Raw genomic sequence first — 19,315 nt, 5'->3', positions numbered from 1 at the left:
AGTGAAGAATTAAAGAATAGATGCAACTAAATTATTTTGAGTGTGAGGCTAAAGTGAGTTAGGCTGCTGGTGAGTAGTGGAAGAAAATGATCCCCAGGTATAACCCCAAGGTAATTGTTTCCAAAGCAGTCGCTGCCCCTGCAGAGATATGTATCTGTATATAGAGGGGGGGTTTTAGGAGCGGGGGGGAGAGAGACAAGGAGATTGTTCTTTATCTTCTTGCAATATGGAACACCAGCCCATCCATGGATAGGGCAAAGATTAACATCAATGTTATTTTACCTGCATCACTGAATGGCAGTTACCTGTTGTGCTTGTGTTTGATTTTGAAGCGCTAGCTGAAGCAGAGCTGTGGACAGGGCAGGGTTGCTTAGCAGGTGCACTGATGGAGGGGCTCCTAGGATTCCTGAAAAAGAAAAGGAAAGTTTTAAAAACTCTCCAATGTAATGGGGTGGGGAATCCCTTAGCAACCTCTCAAAATACTGCAGTAATGCAAATTGAACCAAAAAGAACAGCCCAAACCGTGAAACCCTTCATCTTTTATCAGAATACCTTATTCACTTTTGCTTTTGATGAATGAGTCCAAGTTAGTTTTTTTTTTCTTACTTGACAGCACTAGTTTGTTAGGCACAAACCCTCACATTAGATAAGGGTTTGTCGAGTAAGAATGAACACCATTTTGGTTGCCTCATGAAGAACTCTAAAGCACATACTACATCTGCAAAAGTGCCATCTGATCCATTTTGTATCCAACACAAATATTTGGTAAGAATTCAAGCTCTTTCTGATCTGAGGAAAGCTTCCCATCTTTTTGAACCTGCTCTTCTACAGCCCAAGATAAAAACAACAACTGTCATATCTGTATTGTGAATACAAACAATCCCTGTCCGATTGCAGCTCCAATCAAGTCAGTGACAACACATCTGGCCATTAGCAGATGCCACTAGGGCTGAGGAGATCTAACATAGGGCTGAGATCTAACATACTCAATGGGCTCACAGTGGGAGGAAACCCCAAGATCACATAGCTCAATACCAAAGGTGCTTTCAGAGACATCCTATTTGAGGGCCACTTACGCATACTTGCCTTGCTTTCCTCCAATGGCTCCATGAAGGAGAGGGTTGAATAAGAGCTGGACTGACGTAGGATTCCCTAAGCTGTTCAGAATCTGAAGAAGATTGGGCTCGGGAAGAAGCCCTTTTCCACGGTTAAGTGCCTGTAAAAGCAACAGCAGCAAAAGAACAAAACAAAACAAAATCAAGAGGCACCCGGACTCACTAACTGATAGAAGAACCTTTTCATGATCATGACTCTAACCATGCAGGAAGGGAGCATCCGAGTGTACAGTTAAGGTTTCAGACCACAAAGTAACTAACAGTTTACAACACAGAACACTTAAGACAGACAACTGCCACATTGGGCCATTGGAGGGGGACCTTTGGGCTTCTGTGAGCTGTATTTTGTTTTGATTCAAACATGTACCCTTGTAATGAGGTGAGCTGAAATGTAATTAAGTTGCTCTCCTTTTTACTTAATGAGTCTATCAGTATCAAACCATCCGCACAATACAGTGGATGCCCATATAGAACAGATAATGGCTACAGGAGGAAGCCTTGTTGATGAGCCAGAAGTCTGTCCAAAACCAAAACAATGGAGGCATTGTGTCAGTCCCTGGAGATGCAACACCCAGCTCAGGGCCAAAGTATAAACCTCTTAAAAAGATACAGGCATGAGGAGAAAGGTGGATAAAGGAACAAAAGGTGGTACAGTATTGGCAAGGAGATGATTTCAAACTACCCACAGGAAGCGGCATCATTTAACATATTTATACCACTTGCTATGAAGAAAATCTCAGTGCAGCTCACAACATAAAACCATACAGTAATTATTGTGAATTGAACCTTACTGTTGCCTGTGCTGCTATCAGAGCAGCTAGCATACTTCTCCCAGGAGGGCCTGGAGCACAGAAGGACACTCTGATGTGGTTTCCAGCAAGTGGCAAGCCATTGGTGGCCTCTTGGACCATCTCTGCTATCTCAGCTGACTCGTACTCGAGGACTGCAAAGCCCTTTAGCTGCCCATCCTGACCACATGCCAACTATGCAAAAGGAAAAGAAGGCAGTAAGAAGGTGACTAGGCACAAAAGAAAGAGGACATGGCTGCTTTATACGCTTTAAGCCAACCAAAGGGAATCCCAGCAAGATTCTGCATCAGTAAATCCTCCTGCGCTTAGGACAGAAGTAGTCAATGTGTACCCTCCAGATGTTGAATTCAAACATCCATCAGCCCTAGCCAGTATGGCAAGTAGTCAGGGATGATGAGAACTGTAGTCCAACATATGGAAAGCACCACAATGGTTATCTCTGGCTTACTGGGACATGTATCACCTCATTTTGTCAAGAGAACCAAGCTACTACAAGAGAATTGCTAGGCTAGGGGCGAATGACAGAACAATCTTACAGCAACCCCCCACGAGAGTCTCATTAGCACGATCGCAACAGCCAACCTCATCCCTCTTTTGCCTTAAGGTTGGTAACCAACAAGCACTTTCCCCCTCAAAAAGACCAACAATGCAGTCAAAGAAAGCACTATGTTGCAATTCACATTTTGTTATATGGAATTGGGGGACAGAGGAAGGTGAAGTTATAGCCAATAGCCCTGTTATTAGCATGACCAGACTGTTACAACAGGTAATTTGGCTAATTATATCCCATTTGCACTGATGGGGCTTGTGCAGCTTTTAAAATATGCACCTGCCTGAGCCAGAGTCTTTTACATTTTCTACCCAACAGATTAATACTACTACTTAAATTGGTGTGGCAAACAGTCTACTAGTGTGGCTGCATCTGTTGCTACAGCTATCAGGTGGCAAAAAGGATATAGCCCATCTCACGTTTATAGAAAACCACAAAAAATATGGAGGAGACAGGTGCCAGTATTTCAAAACTATATAGAATTGAATAGAGACTATCTGTGGCCACAGAATTAGGCTTCTATGTTCTTTACATTTCCTTGACCCTGGCCAGAAGTGCAGTCTAGTCAACATGGACTATATGATCCTTGTGGTCCCTTCCAACTCTACATTTCTATTACAGTGGTACCTCTGGTTACGTACTTAATTCGTTTCGGAGGTCCGTTCTTAACCTGAAACTGTTCTTAACCTGAAGCACCACTTTAGCTAATGGGGCCTCCCGTTGCTGCCACATGATTTCTGTTCTCATCCTGAAGCAAAGTTCTTAACCCGAGGTACTATTTCTGGGTTAGCGGAGTCTGTAACCTGAAGCGTATGTAACCCGAGGTACCACTGTATTCTATGTTGAGCACACCGAAAAACAAACTTTTTGCTTTTAGGATAGGTTGTGTGATTCAAGCAAACCAATTTCTTTGAGCTGGAAATTATGCCAAATGTTAATCCCCTGGCAGTGAGTGACCAAGCACTTAGGACCAGCAGTAAGTTTCTAAATTTCATTATTGAAGAAATTTGTGACACAACACTGTTGTGCTATTCACAGAAGCAAACTGGAAGGGGTGGCAGCCTGATCTTTTGTTGCTTCAGAAATATCCTGGTAAATGGATCCTAAAATAAGTGCAATAAGCCTGTTGTGTGAAACTGCTTTGAGTGCTGCACTCAGGACAGGAAGGGCAGCCCTCTTCCCTGTGGCCCAAGGTGCTTACCTGACAGAATGTTGGAGGGCAGATGGCAGAGAAGGTCTGCCTCAGTTCTTCTATGTCATTGTAATTGTGTGGCAGTTTATCTATGCATAAGCACTTTGAATGAATGAGGTCCAGGGTCAACTGGTTAACATCTGTCCAGTGAACATACAGAGTCCGTGTTCCCAACTGTTTGCCCAGCAGGTCAGATTTTGCTCGGGCTGCTGAATCCTTTTTCATGTACTCCACAAAGCCATAGCCTTTGGAGTGCCCCGTCTTCTCACTATACACCAAGAAGCAGCGTTCCAGGTTCCCAAAGGGCCGAACCAGGTCCTCAAACTGTTGCTGCGTGTAAAGCTGAGGCAGGTTGGCAATGCAGAGCAAGGCATCTGTAGGTTGTAACTGCACTGTGATCTCTTTGTCTCGCAGCTTGCTCAGATGGAATTGCTTAATGGCCGATTCTGCCTGTTCCCCATTCAGTAACGTGACGAAAGCTGCAAGAGATCGAGGTTATGTAAAAGCTATTGACAAGACGTTATATAGCAACACACAAGTCAAGGCCCACAAACCTCTGCATAGATTTCAAGGTGTATACAGTCAATCACCATTTTGCGCAGAGGTTCTGTTCCCAGCCCACTGCATATTGGTATGCCCTGCCCTGTTGTGCCTCTGACGCGTTTAGTGATGTTTTTGGGTCACTTCTGGGTTCGGTGCTGTGCATGCATGCACAATCATACGTCATTCGGATGCACGTTAATTGGTTGTTGTCTGTACACAACAGAATTGTCGTGCTGGACTAGACAGAAAATCTACGCAGTCCAGAAACTGTCTTTAGTTGTGGCCAAACAACAGATATCAAGCACAGCATGACGCAGGCCACTATTTTCTTTTCATTGCCAACATCTGACATTCAGAGCTGGAAGATGCTGTAATAAAACTAACTGCCAGGGACATGATAAATTAATATTGTTTACCCCAAGACTTTTAGGTGCTTACGGTGTGAGTTACACATCCAGTTTAAGAGCACATCTGTGGTTACTCTTGGTGTTTCCCCATCCTAAATAAATGTTGTGCCTTTTATAAACTTAGTGACTACTCTGTTCAAATAATATACAAGTGACTTAAATTTGCTGATATTCATCCCTTGCTAAGTTTGCTTTCTTCCCTCTTTTTTCGTTAATGTATTTACACATACATCTAAATCCCAGTTTTACTCCATTTTAAATTAATATTTTATTAAGAGATGGTTAAGTCCAGTCAAAGGTGACTATGGGGTGCGGCGCTCATCTAGCTTTTCAGGCGGAGGGAGCCGGCGTTTGTCACAGACAGCTTTCCAGGCTTCTGGCACAACGGGACACCATTACGAGTTCCAGAGTGCACGGAAACCCTGTTTACCTTCCTACCGCAGTGGTACCTATTTATCTACTTGCACTGGTGTGCTTTCAAACTGCTAGGTTGGCAGAAGCTGGGACAGAGCAATGGGAGCTCACCCCGCGGTGGGGATTCAAACCGCCGACCTTCTGGTCAGCAAACCCAAGAGGCTCAGTGGTTTAGACCACAGTCCCACCCGCACCCCTTGATTGATGTTAGGATTGATGGGATGAATGGCCCACTAGTAGAACCACCAGCGTTCAGGCATGCATGCCAGAAGCTTTTCCTTTTCATGAACAATTTCTAATGCACAACAATACTATACTGTTTAAACAAGGAAGAATATATGTGTAGCCTTGCCCAACCTGTGGAGAGTGAGTTATGGATATTCAGAAATGAACAGAAAAAGACAATGGTGTTATTTCCAGCACAAAAACCAGATACCCCCATATGGCACATACAAGACCTCATGGGGCTCCTGGGCTTCTAATTTTCCAAATGAAGTCACTAGCCACCTCACATATGGCTAAATGTCCAAAACTGAAGGATGATCACACGCAGAGGACAGTAAGACCAAGACAAACAACATGTTCACACCAGTGAGAGCAAGCAAGAAGAATATTAGAAAAGACCTCCACCCACATAAACTATGTGCATCAACCCAATCTTTTAGTTACCCATGAATCTGCATTCAATGGAGATTAATTGAAAGGGGATGTCCATTCAGCTAGGTTCAGTAGATTATTTTTTATTTGTCAAGAGTTGAACAGAGTCAACCCACCCTATGACAGAAAGGAGAATTCTGTAATGCTAGTTTACTTACCAGTTCCCTTGTATTTATCCACAAAACAGTACTTTAGTTCGTAGTCACTTAGCAGATCATGAACTTCCTGTGTAAAGTCAACAGAAGAAATCCAGTTTGAGCCAGAGTGGGAAACATTACCTCTTTCATCAAAAGGAATCCCAGCCACTTCCCCCACTCCAGTCCACAGAGGCCAAAATCTGCCCAGAGGATAGTTTCAGCAAAATACACCCAGTCCTCATTCCTGAAGCCAGTCACACCCCACTGCTAAACTGTAGAGCATGAAATGAGTATTTCATTTTATAGTAAAAGCTGCATCCATGTACTGGCAGCAACTCCAGCAAAGCCTAATCAACGCTTTGAGCATTTCCTGGTTCTGGATTTTTTTATCTGAAGATTTATCTTGCAGGCTTGGACAAAGTCCAACGAAACATGCCACACAATTCAGGTTTTCACAGAACTGGTTTGAAAAGCTCTCTCTTGTTGAGCAGAAGAGTAAAAGTTTGGCAACATTGTGTGTGCGTGTGAACTGACAAAGTCAAATAGCAAATATGCTCTACTCTTAAAAGTCCCCTTTCTGGGTTCAAACTCAGTAATATTACTGGCCACCCCTCAAATAAAGTAATCAGATACACATTTTGATCCTAAATCCATAAAAGCCCAATAATAATCAAATATGGTTTTGGGAAGTCTTCTTAAACAAATAATTCTTTGTTAAAGTGCTTGTAACTTCAAAACTGAATGTGATGGAAAACAGAAGTCCCTCTCTGTTTTATATGGGATACATTATTAGAAAATTATTGAATAAGCTGAGGATTGTGTTAAGTCACATTAAGAATAACTTTACTGTGGTGTGGTCTGACAATCCCTGTTGCCAGTTTATAATAAGGTTTGGTTGACATAGGCTCTTTTCATTTTCACATGATGTATCTGAAATAGTAAAATATGTTTAAATGTTTTAATTTATTCTGAACTCATCCATTCTGAGATAAACGAGGAACAAACTTACCTGCTCAATGGATATGTTTTGGATATTCTATATTACTATTATTATTATTATTATTATTATCTGCCCATCTGACTGGGTTGTCCTAGCCACTCTGGGCAGCTTCCAACAAACATAAAAGCGTAATAAAACATCAAACATTTAAAACTTCCCTACACAGGGCTGCCTTCAAATGTCTTCTAAAACTTAAAGGGTTGTTTATCACCTGGACATCTGATGGGAGGGTGTTCCACAGGGTGGGTGCTACTACTGAAAAGGCCCTGTGCCTGGTTCCCTGTAACTTCACTTCTCGCAGTGAGGAGTTTTCTGCAGTGGCTCCCTGTTTGTGGAATGCTCTTCACAGGGAGGTTAATCTGGCGCCTTCATTGTATATATTTAGGCTCCAGGCAAAAATGTTCCTCTTCAACCAGACCTTTGGCTGAACAACATTCTACAGCCTTTTAAATGTGCATGTGGGGGGTATTGTTTTGTTGTTTTCGTTTTAACTATTTGTGCTTTTATCTTGTATTTTTATCTTGTGAATGGCCCAGAGATCTTTTGATGAAGGGCGGCATAGAAATCTAGTAATAAATATTGTCTCAAGGTACAATTCACAAACAAAACTGGCCTACATTCACCATTATAAGGATTAGTTGCCAAATGACTTTGTGTTGATGGCATTAAATGTTTTTCAAGTAAAAAGATGTTTTAATAAAAGAGAACCAGAAGGCACTATACCTCCACTTAAAGATGACATTATGCTCTGTATTTACTGAGAGAATTGCATAATCAGCATAAATCATCAACCAGAACAGCTGGCACCACAGGAGATCAGCTTCCTTTCCAGACTGCAGTCTTCCTGAACAGCAGCAAGCCAATATTTAGCATGTGCTTTATGCTGCCTGAGGCAACACTTTCGCTTATTGCTCAAGGTACTTTTCACTTCAGCAAGCAGGCAAGCTGAACAGGTTACCTCATTTGAGGCATGTGTGATCTTTTCACAGAAAGGAGTCAACCTCGCTCAAGGTCAAACTCTGCCAAGCCAGCTAGCTCCACCATTCTGACCATGAGACCAAGAGTGCATAGATGGATGAGCAAGACTCTGGTTTGAAATGTGCCTCTCAGAGGCAGCTTGAAACACTCCAATGTACTCTTCCGACATAAACCTAGCCAAACTCTAGGGAGAGGGTGTTACTGACGCCCTTGAAAAGGCAGACATTCCAATTAAAGGCAATTCTAGAAGCCTGCCTCTGATACTTTGGCAGCAATCAATAGTGCTTGGGAATCAAGTGATCTCACCCAAACAATGAGGACAGGTCACAGGGTCAAACCTTCACCTGGTGGGCTGTTCAACTGTTTCTATGCAATAATGTAAAATGTACACAATGAGGATTTCCTATGAAGTTCCACTGTCCTTTCTAAAGTTCAATTGCCCTTCCTGATCAGGCAATTCACTCCACTACAGGATGTGGATGCTAATGTAAGCCTCACAAGATTTTTTTTTAAAAATGAGACATTTATACAGAAGTGCATCTTAGAACCTGTTTATAAAACACGTACAGTGGTACCTCGGGTTACAGACGCTTCAGGTTACAGACTCCGCTAACCCAGAAATAGTACCTCGGGTTAAGAACTTTGCTTCAGGATGAGAACAGAAATTGTGCTCTGGCGGCGCGGCGGCAGCTGGAGGCCCCATTAGCTAAAGTGGTGCTTCAGGTTAAGAACAGTTTCAGGTTAAGAACGGACCTCCGAAACGAATTAAGTACTTAACCCGAGGTACCACTTTATCTCTAATAAATGGTATCTATCCATTTAGGAGTTTCAGCCCACCTATAGTGGGCCAAAACTCTCTGCTTTGCTTACAGAGCTCCGAGAGACGCCAGCGAGCCTGGCGAGTTCCCACAAGGACCTCACAGAGACCAATAAGCAAAGTGGAGAGCTTAAAAGCTCTTTCTGTGCCAGGAAATCTAGCACAAAAGGAGCTTTTAAGCTCTCCACCTTGCATGCAATTAATTGGCGGCATTTCAACCAACCGTCTTTCAACTGCTCAAGGTTGAAATCAGAGTTCTTCCGGCTTCAGCACTCTCCCCTCAGGTCTCTATGAACTAAATCTGAGAATGTGCATAGACATCGTAGATTCTTTACATTTCTAGCCCACCATTTATCCAACTCAAGGTGGGCAATGACCAGACAACCCACACTTGATTAGTTTCAGCAAAGTTACTGCATCACATGTTCTGTGACACATCTTGAAAGAGATGCAAATATGTAAACACACACAGACAAAATGTTCGCACACTGCTTCCTTACCACTGTATTTCCCTTAACAACTCTGTTGGAGTGCTACTATTCTGTAATAAAACATGCTCATTTGTTTCCTCAAAAGCAGACAACTATGACCAGTTTAATTTACAGTTCATAGAGAAAGGTTTTCAGCAATGTATAATGGTGTGTTGTGTGAATAACTTGTCGTCTTCCTTCTGTGTTAAAACTGCTGCTCATCAACCTCACTAAGTGGGTGCCAACTAACTCAAGAAAACAAATATCTCTTTCTAGTAATGTACGCAGCAAAACATAAGAAGCCCGCAGGCACTTTAAAAGCCAATGCATTTCTACTGCTTAAGTTTCAGAGTAAAAGCCACTTCAGCAGGTACATCATGTTACTCACTTGACAGGTGACAGGGTTATAGAAGAAAAAAGATTGAACATTAGGGCCAAATTCTATCCAATACAAGAAACCAGCAGTAGATGTGTCAGTGTTCTTTAGAAAGTCCAAATGTAAACAAGATAATAATAAGCATTTTTTCACCAACATGAATGGTTATCACCAGTGACTATATTGTGACTATCTTGAATGCATTCGGACTCTGCATAGAAATACCACACCTACTAATGCCCCTGGCACTTCTTCACCTTTTAAATTCACAGTTTACAACCCTAACTTCTGGTTCCTGCATTTAAAAACACAATGTGTAGGTTATGGGAATGTATTGTGCTATTATTATGTATGGTGACTTGACTTTATGATAGTTTAGTAATGATTCACTGGTCGTTGAGCGTGAATTTGGTTAATTATTATTTGCTGATAATTTGAGAATGATATTTTGTCTAACAGATTATTGAATATTACTTTATTTGATAGAACTTGTTTATTTTAAAGTTGTTCTTTTTATTATGACTTATTTTCATTGGATCAGATCATTATAAGACATGTAATCCTGGCTGTATATTCTGTTGTTTCTTCAGCTTGTAAGCCACCTTGAGTACAACAATACAGAAAGATGGTGTACAAACTAAAGGTGTAGTGAAATATATCAATGATACATAGCTGAGGACACAACAACGCACAACTGAGAGGTCGCCTCTAGCCCCATAGGATTATGTGCATTCTTCTACAACAGCCATAGAAACAGAAAAGATTGATGACGTGTCTGGCTCAATTCAGACATCATGCTGAATTATGGTTATGGCTTAGCTATAGTTTGTGGTATGGTGTCCAAGCTAACAAAGTCATGGTGTATGAGTGGGCAGGAAGTCAGATACAAAATCCACGGTCTGAAGTCTGTTTGTGAGCCATGGTGTCTGAGTGTCTGTATTGCAGAACACAAATCTCTTCCCACTAGCAGTTCAGAACATGCCCTTTCTTCAGTGAATGTGTGAGGGGCCAAGGTGGCTATATACCTGCTAAACATACACCCTGGATGGACACCAACTCTTCCTCCCCTGAAGGCTGCACATTCAGTGCCTGTGAGACAGAGATGTACAAAGACAAGAGCCTTGTTTGCGTACAACTATACCTGTGAACAGAAAATACGTTGCCATGTTGGCAGGGGCCTATCTACAAGGTGTCACCCAACCGTCTCTCATGTGTTCACTGTGTGTGTGTGAAAACCCCTTAAAATAGCTGAACAACATGTCAGACTCCCATTTGCATCTGTACTGGGTTGCACCTGGGGGATGAGTTTGTGAAGGGTTTGAATATTCCTCCCTACACATACAACCCTATGTCAGAGAGAAGGTTCTGCGCTAACTTTTCCTTGGCGGACGAGCTTTGTTTGCAAAGATCTATTTCTTGAAGGCTGGAGAAGATTGCTGTAGGAAATGGCATAGCCAGGAACAGATAAAATCGCCAAGGGCTTTTCGTTCGTCTGTTTTTCAGCTCTTACTTGGCGAGAACTGAAGTGAGAAAAGCAGTGATGATGCTTCGCTAGGAAAGGCGAATTAACCTCAGCCAAATCTCGAAACTTTTTCAGTTTCTGAAAAGGCAGTGGGGTCAGGGGCTGGGACCTGAGGGTCCGCCCTCAACCAGAGGCAGATTAGTCTGCCGATTTTCGAGAGCAAAGCGCCCTTCGCCGGCTTGAGGGTTCAGCAGAGCTCCTCCGCAGGCAGGAGAAGGCGACTGAGAAAAGCGGCCGGGGGGCGGGGAGAAGGCTCACCTGGTTAGCGACGTCGGCGGGCAGCCCGCGGACGAGCACCTTGCGCCGGTTGCGGAACTGCCGGGCGCTCCTCTCCAGGCGGCTCCTCACCTCGGCCGGCTCCAGGCGAGGGAGCTCCTCTTCGCGGGCGCTGGCCGGGGCCGACGAGGCAGAGTCGGCCGCCGCCGCCGCGGGAACCCCCGCCACAACCGCCACCGCCACCGCCGCCGCCGCCGCCATCTTGGGAGCCAGCCGTCCTCTTCTCCCGCCCTCAGGCTAAGATCAGCGAGAGCGAGGGTTGGGAAAGAGCGGCGGTGGCGGCACGCCGGCAGCCCATTGGCCTGGGTAAGGACTCGGCCCGCCTCCCGGGCAGTCGTTGGTCGGGCGCGCCAATGAGATAGGGCCGGGCCGGGGGGCGGGGAGGAGTGGTTAACCCTTCGCGGTCCGCGCGGGAGGCGGCTGCTTGCTCTTCTTCTTCCGGTAGCTCGTCCCGCGCGCTCGAGGGAGGAGTTTGACCCGAGGCCGCGGTGCGAAAGCCCGGCCGGAGCCGACTACAGTGAAGCGAGCGCGCGGGCTGGTACCCCGGTAGGGCTCCGGAGAGGGCTCCGCGGGCGCAGCCTCGGCTGCAGCCTGAGTCGCCCCCAGCCTACTGCCAGCTGTTTGCTTTTCCTATATACATGATGTATTTCCTACGTTATTGTTGCAGAATGCACCACCAATACCCAGGGCCGGATTTAGGTTTTAATGATGCCCTAAGCTACTGAAGGTAATGAGGCCCTTTATATGTCCAGCTGTCCTTTGTCACAAATTGTCGCTGTTTTTGTTGTTGAATATACAGTATGTTATATGGTAATTTATGGACCTAATAGGTATCTAAAGCCATTTGCACATAGCAAAATATGTATTTTATCAAATTAATTGTTGAACTGAAATACAAGTAAACAGTGAAACACTGTATGTAGGGTTTATTTTTTTAATCATATTTTGGAAATGTACATCCCTTTTTTTTCCTTTAAAAATTTTTTGGGCCCCCCAAGAGAGTGGGACCCAAAGCTATAGCTTGTTTAGCTTATACGTAAACCCGGCACTGGCAATACCCATGGTTAAGGTGCAAGGTTTCTAAATGTAGATACCACTGCTAACATTTAAGAACATAATAATATCCTTCTGGATCAGGCATCATGGTCTCACAGTGACTAGCCAGGTGCGGAAATCAGGGAGCAGAATGCAAACTCAAGAGCAACCCTTCTCTTCTATGGTTCCCAGCAGCTGGTATTCTGTGGCACTGCTACTTCCAACTATGGAAATAGAGCATAGTCATCATGGCTAGTAGCCATCCATAGCCCTCTGCTCTAGTCCTCTTTTAAAGCCATCCAGGTTTGTGGCCATCACTGGGAGTGAGTTCCATGGTTTTCACTATGCACTGCATGAAAAGGTACTTTCTTTAAGCTGTCCTGAATCTTCTAACATGTTGTGGGTGTTTTTGAGTTCTAGTGTTAGATTGGAAATACAGGTGTACCTTACAGGATCTGCCTGTCTGTTAGCAGATACCTGGAAAGGCTTTATTTGAATTAATTTTGGGATGCATTTTAATCAATTTATTGCTTGTTTTTATGTATATTGTGTTATTAATATGTTAGCCTCTCTGAGCCCAGCTCCGGCAGGGAAGGGTGAGATACAAATTCAAGTATTATTATTATTATTATTATTATTATTATTATTATGTGTGTGCTAAAGCAAAGTGACAAAATCAAGTTGCTATTGGGACATTAAGAACATGCTGGATCAGACCAAAGCAGCCATTGTCTCATTTTCCTGTGGCTGAGCAGCTGCCTGGAGGAAGCCCATGAGGACAGGAAGGCAATAGCTTCCGTCTCCTATTTGCTTTCTTTAGCTAGTAGCTGCCCCTCACCAGCTTACTGCCCCTGAACCTTTTCATCACCACCAGCAGCAGCCAGCAGCAGACGCAGCAAGTGGGCCTGGTGACTGGCACTTGGGTTGCTGAAAAATAGGGTGGGAGGCAGGTTTCTCCTCTTAGGTTTTCTAATATGCATAGGATCTGGCCACCTGCTTACTCTTCCTCACCCCATTCACACTTGAGAGTTGCTTGGTTTGACTACATGGAAATGGCAGAAATGACTGGCAGAATCCGAGACCAGGGAGAAGAGTCGGTGGAAGAAGATTTGAAAAAAATTAAAGTATATTTACAGAAATATTGCAAAATTAATGAATGTTAGAAGAATGCTGGAATGAAGTTATATGGTTTTAGCAGAAATGTTATAAAGAATTAAGTAAAAACTGATTGTGAATGGACTAAAGTGGAAAATTTAAAGTTAGATTGGTATAGGATAAACTATAGAACAAAAAATTGGGAAAGAGGGAAAGGATTTGCTGATTTAGCTAATTGGACTAGAATACAAAAAAGGGAGGTGTGAGGAAGTCAAAGAAACAAGTAAATGAAAGATAAAGATACTAAAACTGGATGTGTTTTTAAGTGTTTTGGCTTTTGTCTGGTTTTTTTTTGGTTGTTTAGATGTATTGTTCTTTTTCTTTTTTGTATTTATGTTTGACGTATTGTCTGTTAAATTTTTCATTGTTTCTTTTTTCGTTTACACTGTTTTTCTGTAACTATAAAACTTTTAATAAATATCTTTAAAAAAGAGAGAGAGAGTTGCTTGGTTTATGCCATTCTCAACACTTTTCACACTGTTAAGGTAAACTCCTACCAGGAGGATGTTTCTGTAACTGGCAGGATGGCTTTTGTCTTTAAAAGTGTCATGCAATGTTTCTAATTTAAAGTGTCATCCTTCCTGCTGCCACCCTGATTTCTTTGGGGACGAAGCCTTCTGTTATTCCTTTCTTTATCCATCACCATTTACTTTTATAATTAGGAGTTTGAAGTCTTCCAAGAGGAATTGCTCAAGAGAAACGGCTAGACCTAAGAAAGCAACTGCTTAAAAAATCAGCCTTTGCTCATTTGCCTTCTTTTGTTCCTGAACTACTTTAATGCTTCACCTTTCTTCCTTTGACACACTGATCACAATTTTTTAGCTTTCCTCCCCCATCCAGGTTTTTCGTTGACATTTCTGTACCTTTCTGATCCTAGCATTCTTTTTCACATGTCTCCTCTTTATCTTCTTCTTCCATGCCCTTTACTGTTCTTTATTTTCTTCACTGCCACCCAGTATTTCCTTCACCCTCATTTTTAGCCGGAAACAGGAAGAGCACTGAGACAATGTTTCCTCCTCTCCCTTCACATTAAAGTTAGCTCCTAAATCTTGCAAGAATAATAAACTTGAGCATCATTGTAGAATGCAGATTTACCCAGTCTATCTGAAAACTCTTTATGTAAATATTTTTCAAAAGTTACACAAGGAAGCTGTGGAATCGGCATTCCATGTTAATGGCATCTTTCAGTATGCAAAGATCAAGGGCAGCAGTTCCAAAAGTAAATACAGTGGTACCTTGGGTTAAGAACTTAATTCGTCCCAGAGGTCCTTTCTTAACCTGAAACGGTTCTTAACCTGAGGCGCACTTTCACTAATAGGGCCTCCTGCTGCCGCTGCTGCTGCGCGATTTCCATTCTTATCCTGGGGCAAAGTTCTTAACCTGGAGCAACCACTTTCTGGTTAGCGGAGTTTGTAACCCAAAGCATCTGTAACCTGAAGCGTCTGTAACCCGAGGTACCACTGTACTGGGCTTCTTAGGGAGGCTAAGATAGTTGTCAAGGGTACATAAACAAAAGGAGTATTGTGGTACCGTAAAAACTAATGGATTTATCATGGCACAAGATTTTGTAGACTAGAATCTACTTCATTTAGTGAAGTGGACTCTAGTCCTTGAGAATTTACGCACAATAAAACTGCTAGTTTTTAAGGTGCCACAAGACTGTTTATTATTAATGGTAATTAGTAAACAATAAGCACAACATGTTGAAATGTGTGGTTTCGACACCACACTTTGAATATACTCTAGATTGCCGTTTTCTAGTAATGGTAATTTTAATAAAAGCAGCCTACAGTAATCAAGACTCCACTGAGCCATTAAAAGTTACATGGTGTTTATTTGAATAAAATTTAAAGGACATCACCAGGATCTTGTTACATGTGGTTGGTGATTCCAGCTGCTGCTAGAGTAGTACATAATACATTCACATTAGAGCAGGGTTTCCAGTACAGAGCTCTCAATCTCTCTCCTTCTACGCACACACCAACACCCACACCCGTTTTGGATGCATAAAAAGTGGGGAGGAGAGGGGAGTTAAAATCTGTCCAGGCTTCTGTGGAGGGAGAAGTCCTTGCCTCAAATCAAGTGCAGTTTCAGATGCAAAGTTTTCCAGCTTAGCATTGTAGCCCAAAGACAATTTGCCAGCCAAAACAGGTGGGTGGGCTGCCACAAATAACATGTACCGGGGGACAGAAGACAAGTTTTGAAAAACAAGCATTTAAGTTTATAGACAGTTTTGTATGCAATTATAAAATATAAAATAAAAATAGAGTTTAACACCAAATGTCTCTGCCTTTTCTATCAAGTAGTCCTATACACTTGAGGAGTAATAAAGAGTAACAGAATTGGAAGGTGCCCCAAGGGTCATCTAGTCCAACCCCCTGCAATGCAGGAATCTCACCTAAAGCATCCATGACAAATGGCCATCCAACCTTTGCTTAAAAGCCTCCAAGGAAGGAGTTTCCATAACCTCTTGAGGGAGACTGGCTACCAAATCTCCTCTCTGTCTCCTCTTTTCCAGGCTAAACATATCCAGTTCCTTCAACCACTCCTCACAAGGCTTGGTTTTTTTGCTGCTACATCACACTGTTGACTCATGTTAAGCTTGTAGTCCGCTAAGATCCCTAGATACTTTTCACATGTACTGCTAATAAGCCAGGTCTCCTCCATCTTATATTTGTGCCTCTGGTTCTTCCTGCCTAAGTGTAGAACCTTACATTTGTTCCAATTGAAATTCATTTTGTTAGCCTGGGCCCAGTATCTGTTAAGGTCATTTTGAATTCTGGCTTCTGCGGCATTAGCTACCCCTCTCAGTTTGGTGTCATCTGCAAATTTGATGAGCATCCCCTCAATTCCTTAATCCAAGTCATTTGTAAAGACATTGAACAATAATGGGCCCACGACAGCACCCTGCGGCACCCCACTGGTCACTTTTTCCGAGGATGTCGAGGAACCATTAATGAGTACTCTTTGGGTTTGGTCAGTCAACCAGCTACAAATCCACCTGTTACCTCATTTCAACCTACATTTTACAAGCTTTGTAACATCACAGTCGAATGGATAACCGCCACCTCTTCATGCTACAAACACTTTAAAGGATATGGAGGGATACCATTCAATAAAAAACAAATATAAGGCTGTGATCCTATACACATTTGTTTTTAAATAACTCTTTTGAGTTCAGCAGGCCTTACTTCCCTTGGCCATCAAGAATTAGTTTCACAATTCTTTAGAGATTGACTCAGGTCTGCCAGGAGTGAGAGACAACAGAAATTAAACGTTTCTTACATTCCTTCTAGGAGACAATGATAAGAACATTTGACCAGTCCTACCTATACCCCCCCCCCAACTGTGCCCCACTTGCAGTCTCTGAAGTATTTTGGCATGTGGGTAGGGGTAGGGGTACCACGTCTGGTGGGAGACACCTCATGCTCCTTCTGGGGTAGTTTGTTCACCCTGCACTCAACTCCTAGGACAGCCTTTCTCAACCTGTGGGTCCCCAGAGGTTGTTGAACTACAACTCCCATCACCCCTAGCTAGCAAGGCCAAAGCTCAGGGATGATGGGAGTTGTAGTCCAACAACATCTGGGGACCCACAGGTTGAGAACCGCTGTCCTAGGAGCTGTCAGCATGCAACAGTTGCCACACCCCAGGAAATGGCTTCAACTGGCTGGCTAAACCAGGTGAGGGTAACTGACGGGTCTCAAACCCTTGTAGAGTTAGAGACTCCCCCTGCATGTGAAGACAGGCTACAGCAGATTGAGTGGACGAGACCAATAGTGGGCCCAAGAAAGCAGTTTCTGCGTGTGCTGTAGAGGGAAATGAGGGGGCAGGTAGGGCTCACCAACCTGGGAAGGTAGCCCATCTAAAAGGAGGACTGATCCTAAACCTCTGCTGCCTTGTGGGATATCTTCAGAAGAAGGCGAAGGAGTAAGCTCTACACAAATCCAGAGTGGAGTCCCTAAGATGGCTGGACGGCACCCTGTAAGCCTCCTTCCAGCAACTCCTGCAGCCAAGCTGGGGCCAATCATACTGCTCTGCTTTTTTTTGGATGACATCAGTGAGGCTGAGAAAGGGCCTTGTCATCTGGGTAGCACAGGACCTCCATTCACACTGTCCAGGCTTGCATCCCAGGGAGGTCACTTCAATGCTTGACACACCTGACTTCACCTCCAGAGGTCTCAAGACAGATGGATGCCAACAACAGAAATTTGGGCCTCAAGCTAGAGAAATGTCAGAAAGCTATGCTCTCATGGGTAGGTGGCAGCTAGTTTTCATCATAGCTCAGTCCGTAAAGCATGAGACTTGTAATCTCAGGGATGTGAGTTCAAGTCCCACATTGAGCAAAAGATTCATGCATTATGGGGGCTTGGACTAGATGACCTTCATGACCTCTTCCAACTTTATGATTCTATGATAGACTAAGAATGTGGGCTTGCTAGCAGAGACCACTGTGACTTTGCTACATAAGAATGCTTTTTGGGCAGCAGCAACCAAATTAGTGGCCAAAACACATTTCTCTTCTTCAATTTCCATACAATTTAAGGCCTGGAGCTTCCTTTCTGCCCCCCCTCCCACTTCAAATTCACATTTTCTGACTGACAACATCAGTGGATGGGTGTGTGTGTGAAGAGGGTTGTGTTTGGTTCTAAACCAACAATAATAAGGAGAATGCGTCTTGGTACAACAGAAACGGCAGGCTTGTTTATATCCTGGATGGTAGGCTATGAGGAAGTTCAAAGAACAAGTGAGGAACCTACTGCATTAGTTAAGTTCTCACTGGGGGCGGGGAGCCATATTTCTGGACAACAACCTTTTCTTTATTTGGGAGCAAGTAAGGATAGCTCTTTGGGAGCAATCCTTTATATACACAAATACAATGACTTATGTATGATAAAGACATTCGCCTCTCCAGTATCCAATCAGCTGAGACCATATCTGGCTCCACACTGGACTTCTAAAGGGTAGATGAGAGCCTTCTCCAAAGAGAAAATACAAATATATTATAGGAAGAGGGGGGGTGGTGGTGGTGGTATCTAAAAGCTCCTGCAGTTCTGAAACACCTAGAAATCAGGTGACTGGGGTGGGGTAGTTTATATATCTTTGGGAGTCCAAAGCATTTACTTTGAAAAGAAAGGCCAAAGGCAAGTCTCAGAAAAAGCACATTTCCTTCAAAAGTTTTTGCAAGGAACATGAAAGGGCCAGATACCTCACCTCTGTTCCATAAGCAAGTGCAGCACTTAACATATTGGTCCAAGATGGTTATTTTCTATAGCAAGCTGGAGCGCTGCGCTTGAATAGCTTGGGCCTCCTTCCCATTCTCTCTCTGCATCAGACCAATAGGCCCAGCAGTCTGTTAAAAAGACTGTGAGGAAGTCAACTGATTCACTCACTTTCCTGCACCTGTGACCTCACACACTCAGACCAGGTATCGTGGCTTTCCAGGCACAGGCTGGGTACAGCAATTTACACTGCTTCATAAATAGCCTCTGCCTTTGTTCAGGGCAGAGAAACTTCACACTCATTACATCACATTTGGCGAGATCAAAAGGCAGAAATGTTCTGCGCTGGTTCTGGATACCAAAACAGCAGAAGTCAGAGTCTCAAGGTGTGCCAGTAGTCTGAAGCAGCTTCCACGGCACTGCGGCTTTCCAGGCACAAAAAAGACAGAACTGAGACACCGAGTGCAGAGAAGAGTGTGGTCTTTGGCCGAGAATCTCTGCCTCCTGCTCAACACACGCTGAAAACGGAGGGGGCTTGGGCCCTGTACTTTTCATGGAAGGCTTTGAGGATAGGCACAAGGTTTGTGAAGGCCGGGCGGAATGAAGCTTCCGATTCCCAACAGTTTTTCATAAGACGGTAAAT

At 43.5% G+C, this 19,315-nt stretch overlaps 2 protein-coding genes and 1 long non-coding RNA gene across 11 annotated transcripts in view; 1 reads left to right on the top strand and 2 right to left on the bottom strand.

Moving 5' to 3' along the window:
* The window catches only part of RAVER1 (ribonucleoprotein, PTB binding 1), a 22,210-nt gene extending 10,343 nt beyond the window's left edge, over nt 1-11,867 (bottom strand). The window contains exons 1-6 of one of the 3 annotated variants that reach the window (XM_083419832.1): nt 11,246-11,867; nt 5,846-5,912; nt 3,676-4,145; nt 1,907-2,098; nt 1,087-1,216; nt 306-406 (exon numbers count right to left, since the gene is read on the bottom strand). In XM_083419832.1, coding sequence (XP_083275958.1) covers nt 306-406; nt 1,087-1,216; nt 1,907-2,098; nt 3,676-4,145; nt 5,846-5,912; nt 11,246-11,464 — 1,179 coding nt within the window. In that variant the 5' untranslated portion in view covers nt 11,465-11,867. The remainder of the gene's footprint in view (nt 1-305; nt 407-1,086; nt 1,217-1,906; nt 2,099-3,675; nt 4,146-5,845; nt 5,913-11,245) is intronic. The other 2 variants (XM_083419831.1, XM_083419830.1) reach the window with 2 other exon arrangements.
* Nucleotides 10,956-15,734, top strand: LOC310667995. Its single transcript, XR_014506522.1, has 2 exons — nt 10,956-13,326; nt 13,894-15,734. It is a non-coding gene; the product is annotated as an uncharacterized lncRNA (long non-coding RNA).
* The window catches only part of TYK2 (tyrosine kinase 2), a 47,549-nt gene continuing 43,501 nt past the window's right edge, over nt 15,268-19,315 (bottom strand). For 4 of the 7 annotated variants that reach the window (XM_083419448.1, XM_083419449.1, XM_083419451.1 and 1 more), the window contains exon 24: nt 15,268-19,315. In XM_083419448.1, the coding sequence (XP_083275574.1) occupies nt 19,181-19,315 (135 nt within the window). In that variant the 3' untranslated portion in view covers nt 15,268-19,180. The other 3 variants (XR_014506273.1, XR_014506274.1, XR_014506275.1) reach the window with 2 other exon arrangements.

The sequence above is a fragment of the Podarcis tiliguerta genome (assembly GCF_965153285.1).
Source record: "Podarcis tiliguerta genome assembly, chromosome: 17".
Lineage (NCBI taxonomy): Eukaryota > Metazoa > Chordata > Lepidosauria > Squamata > Lacertidae > Podarcis > Podarcis tiliguerta.
This window is presented reverse-complemented; position numbering and strand designations above follow the sequence as displayed.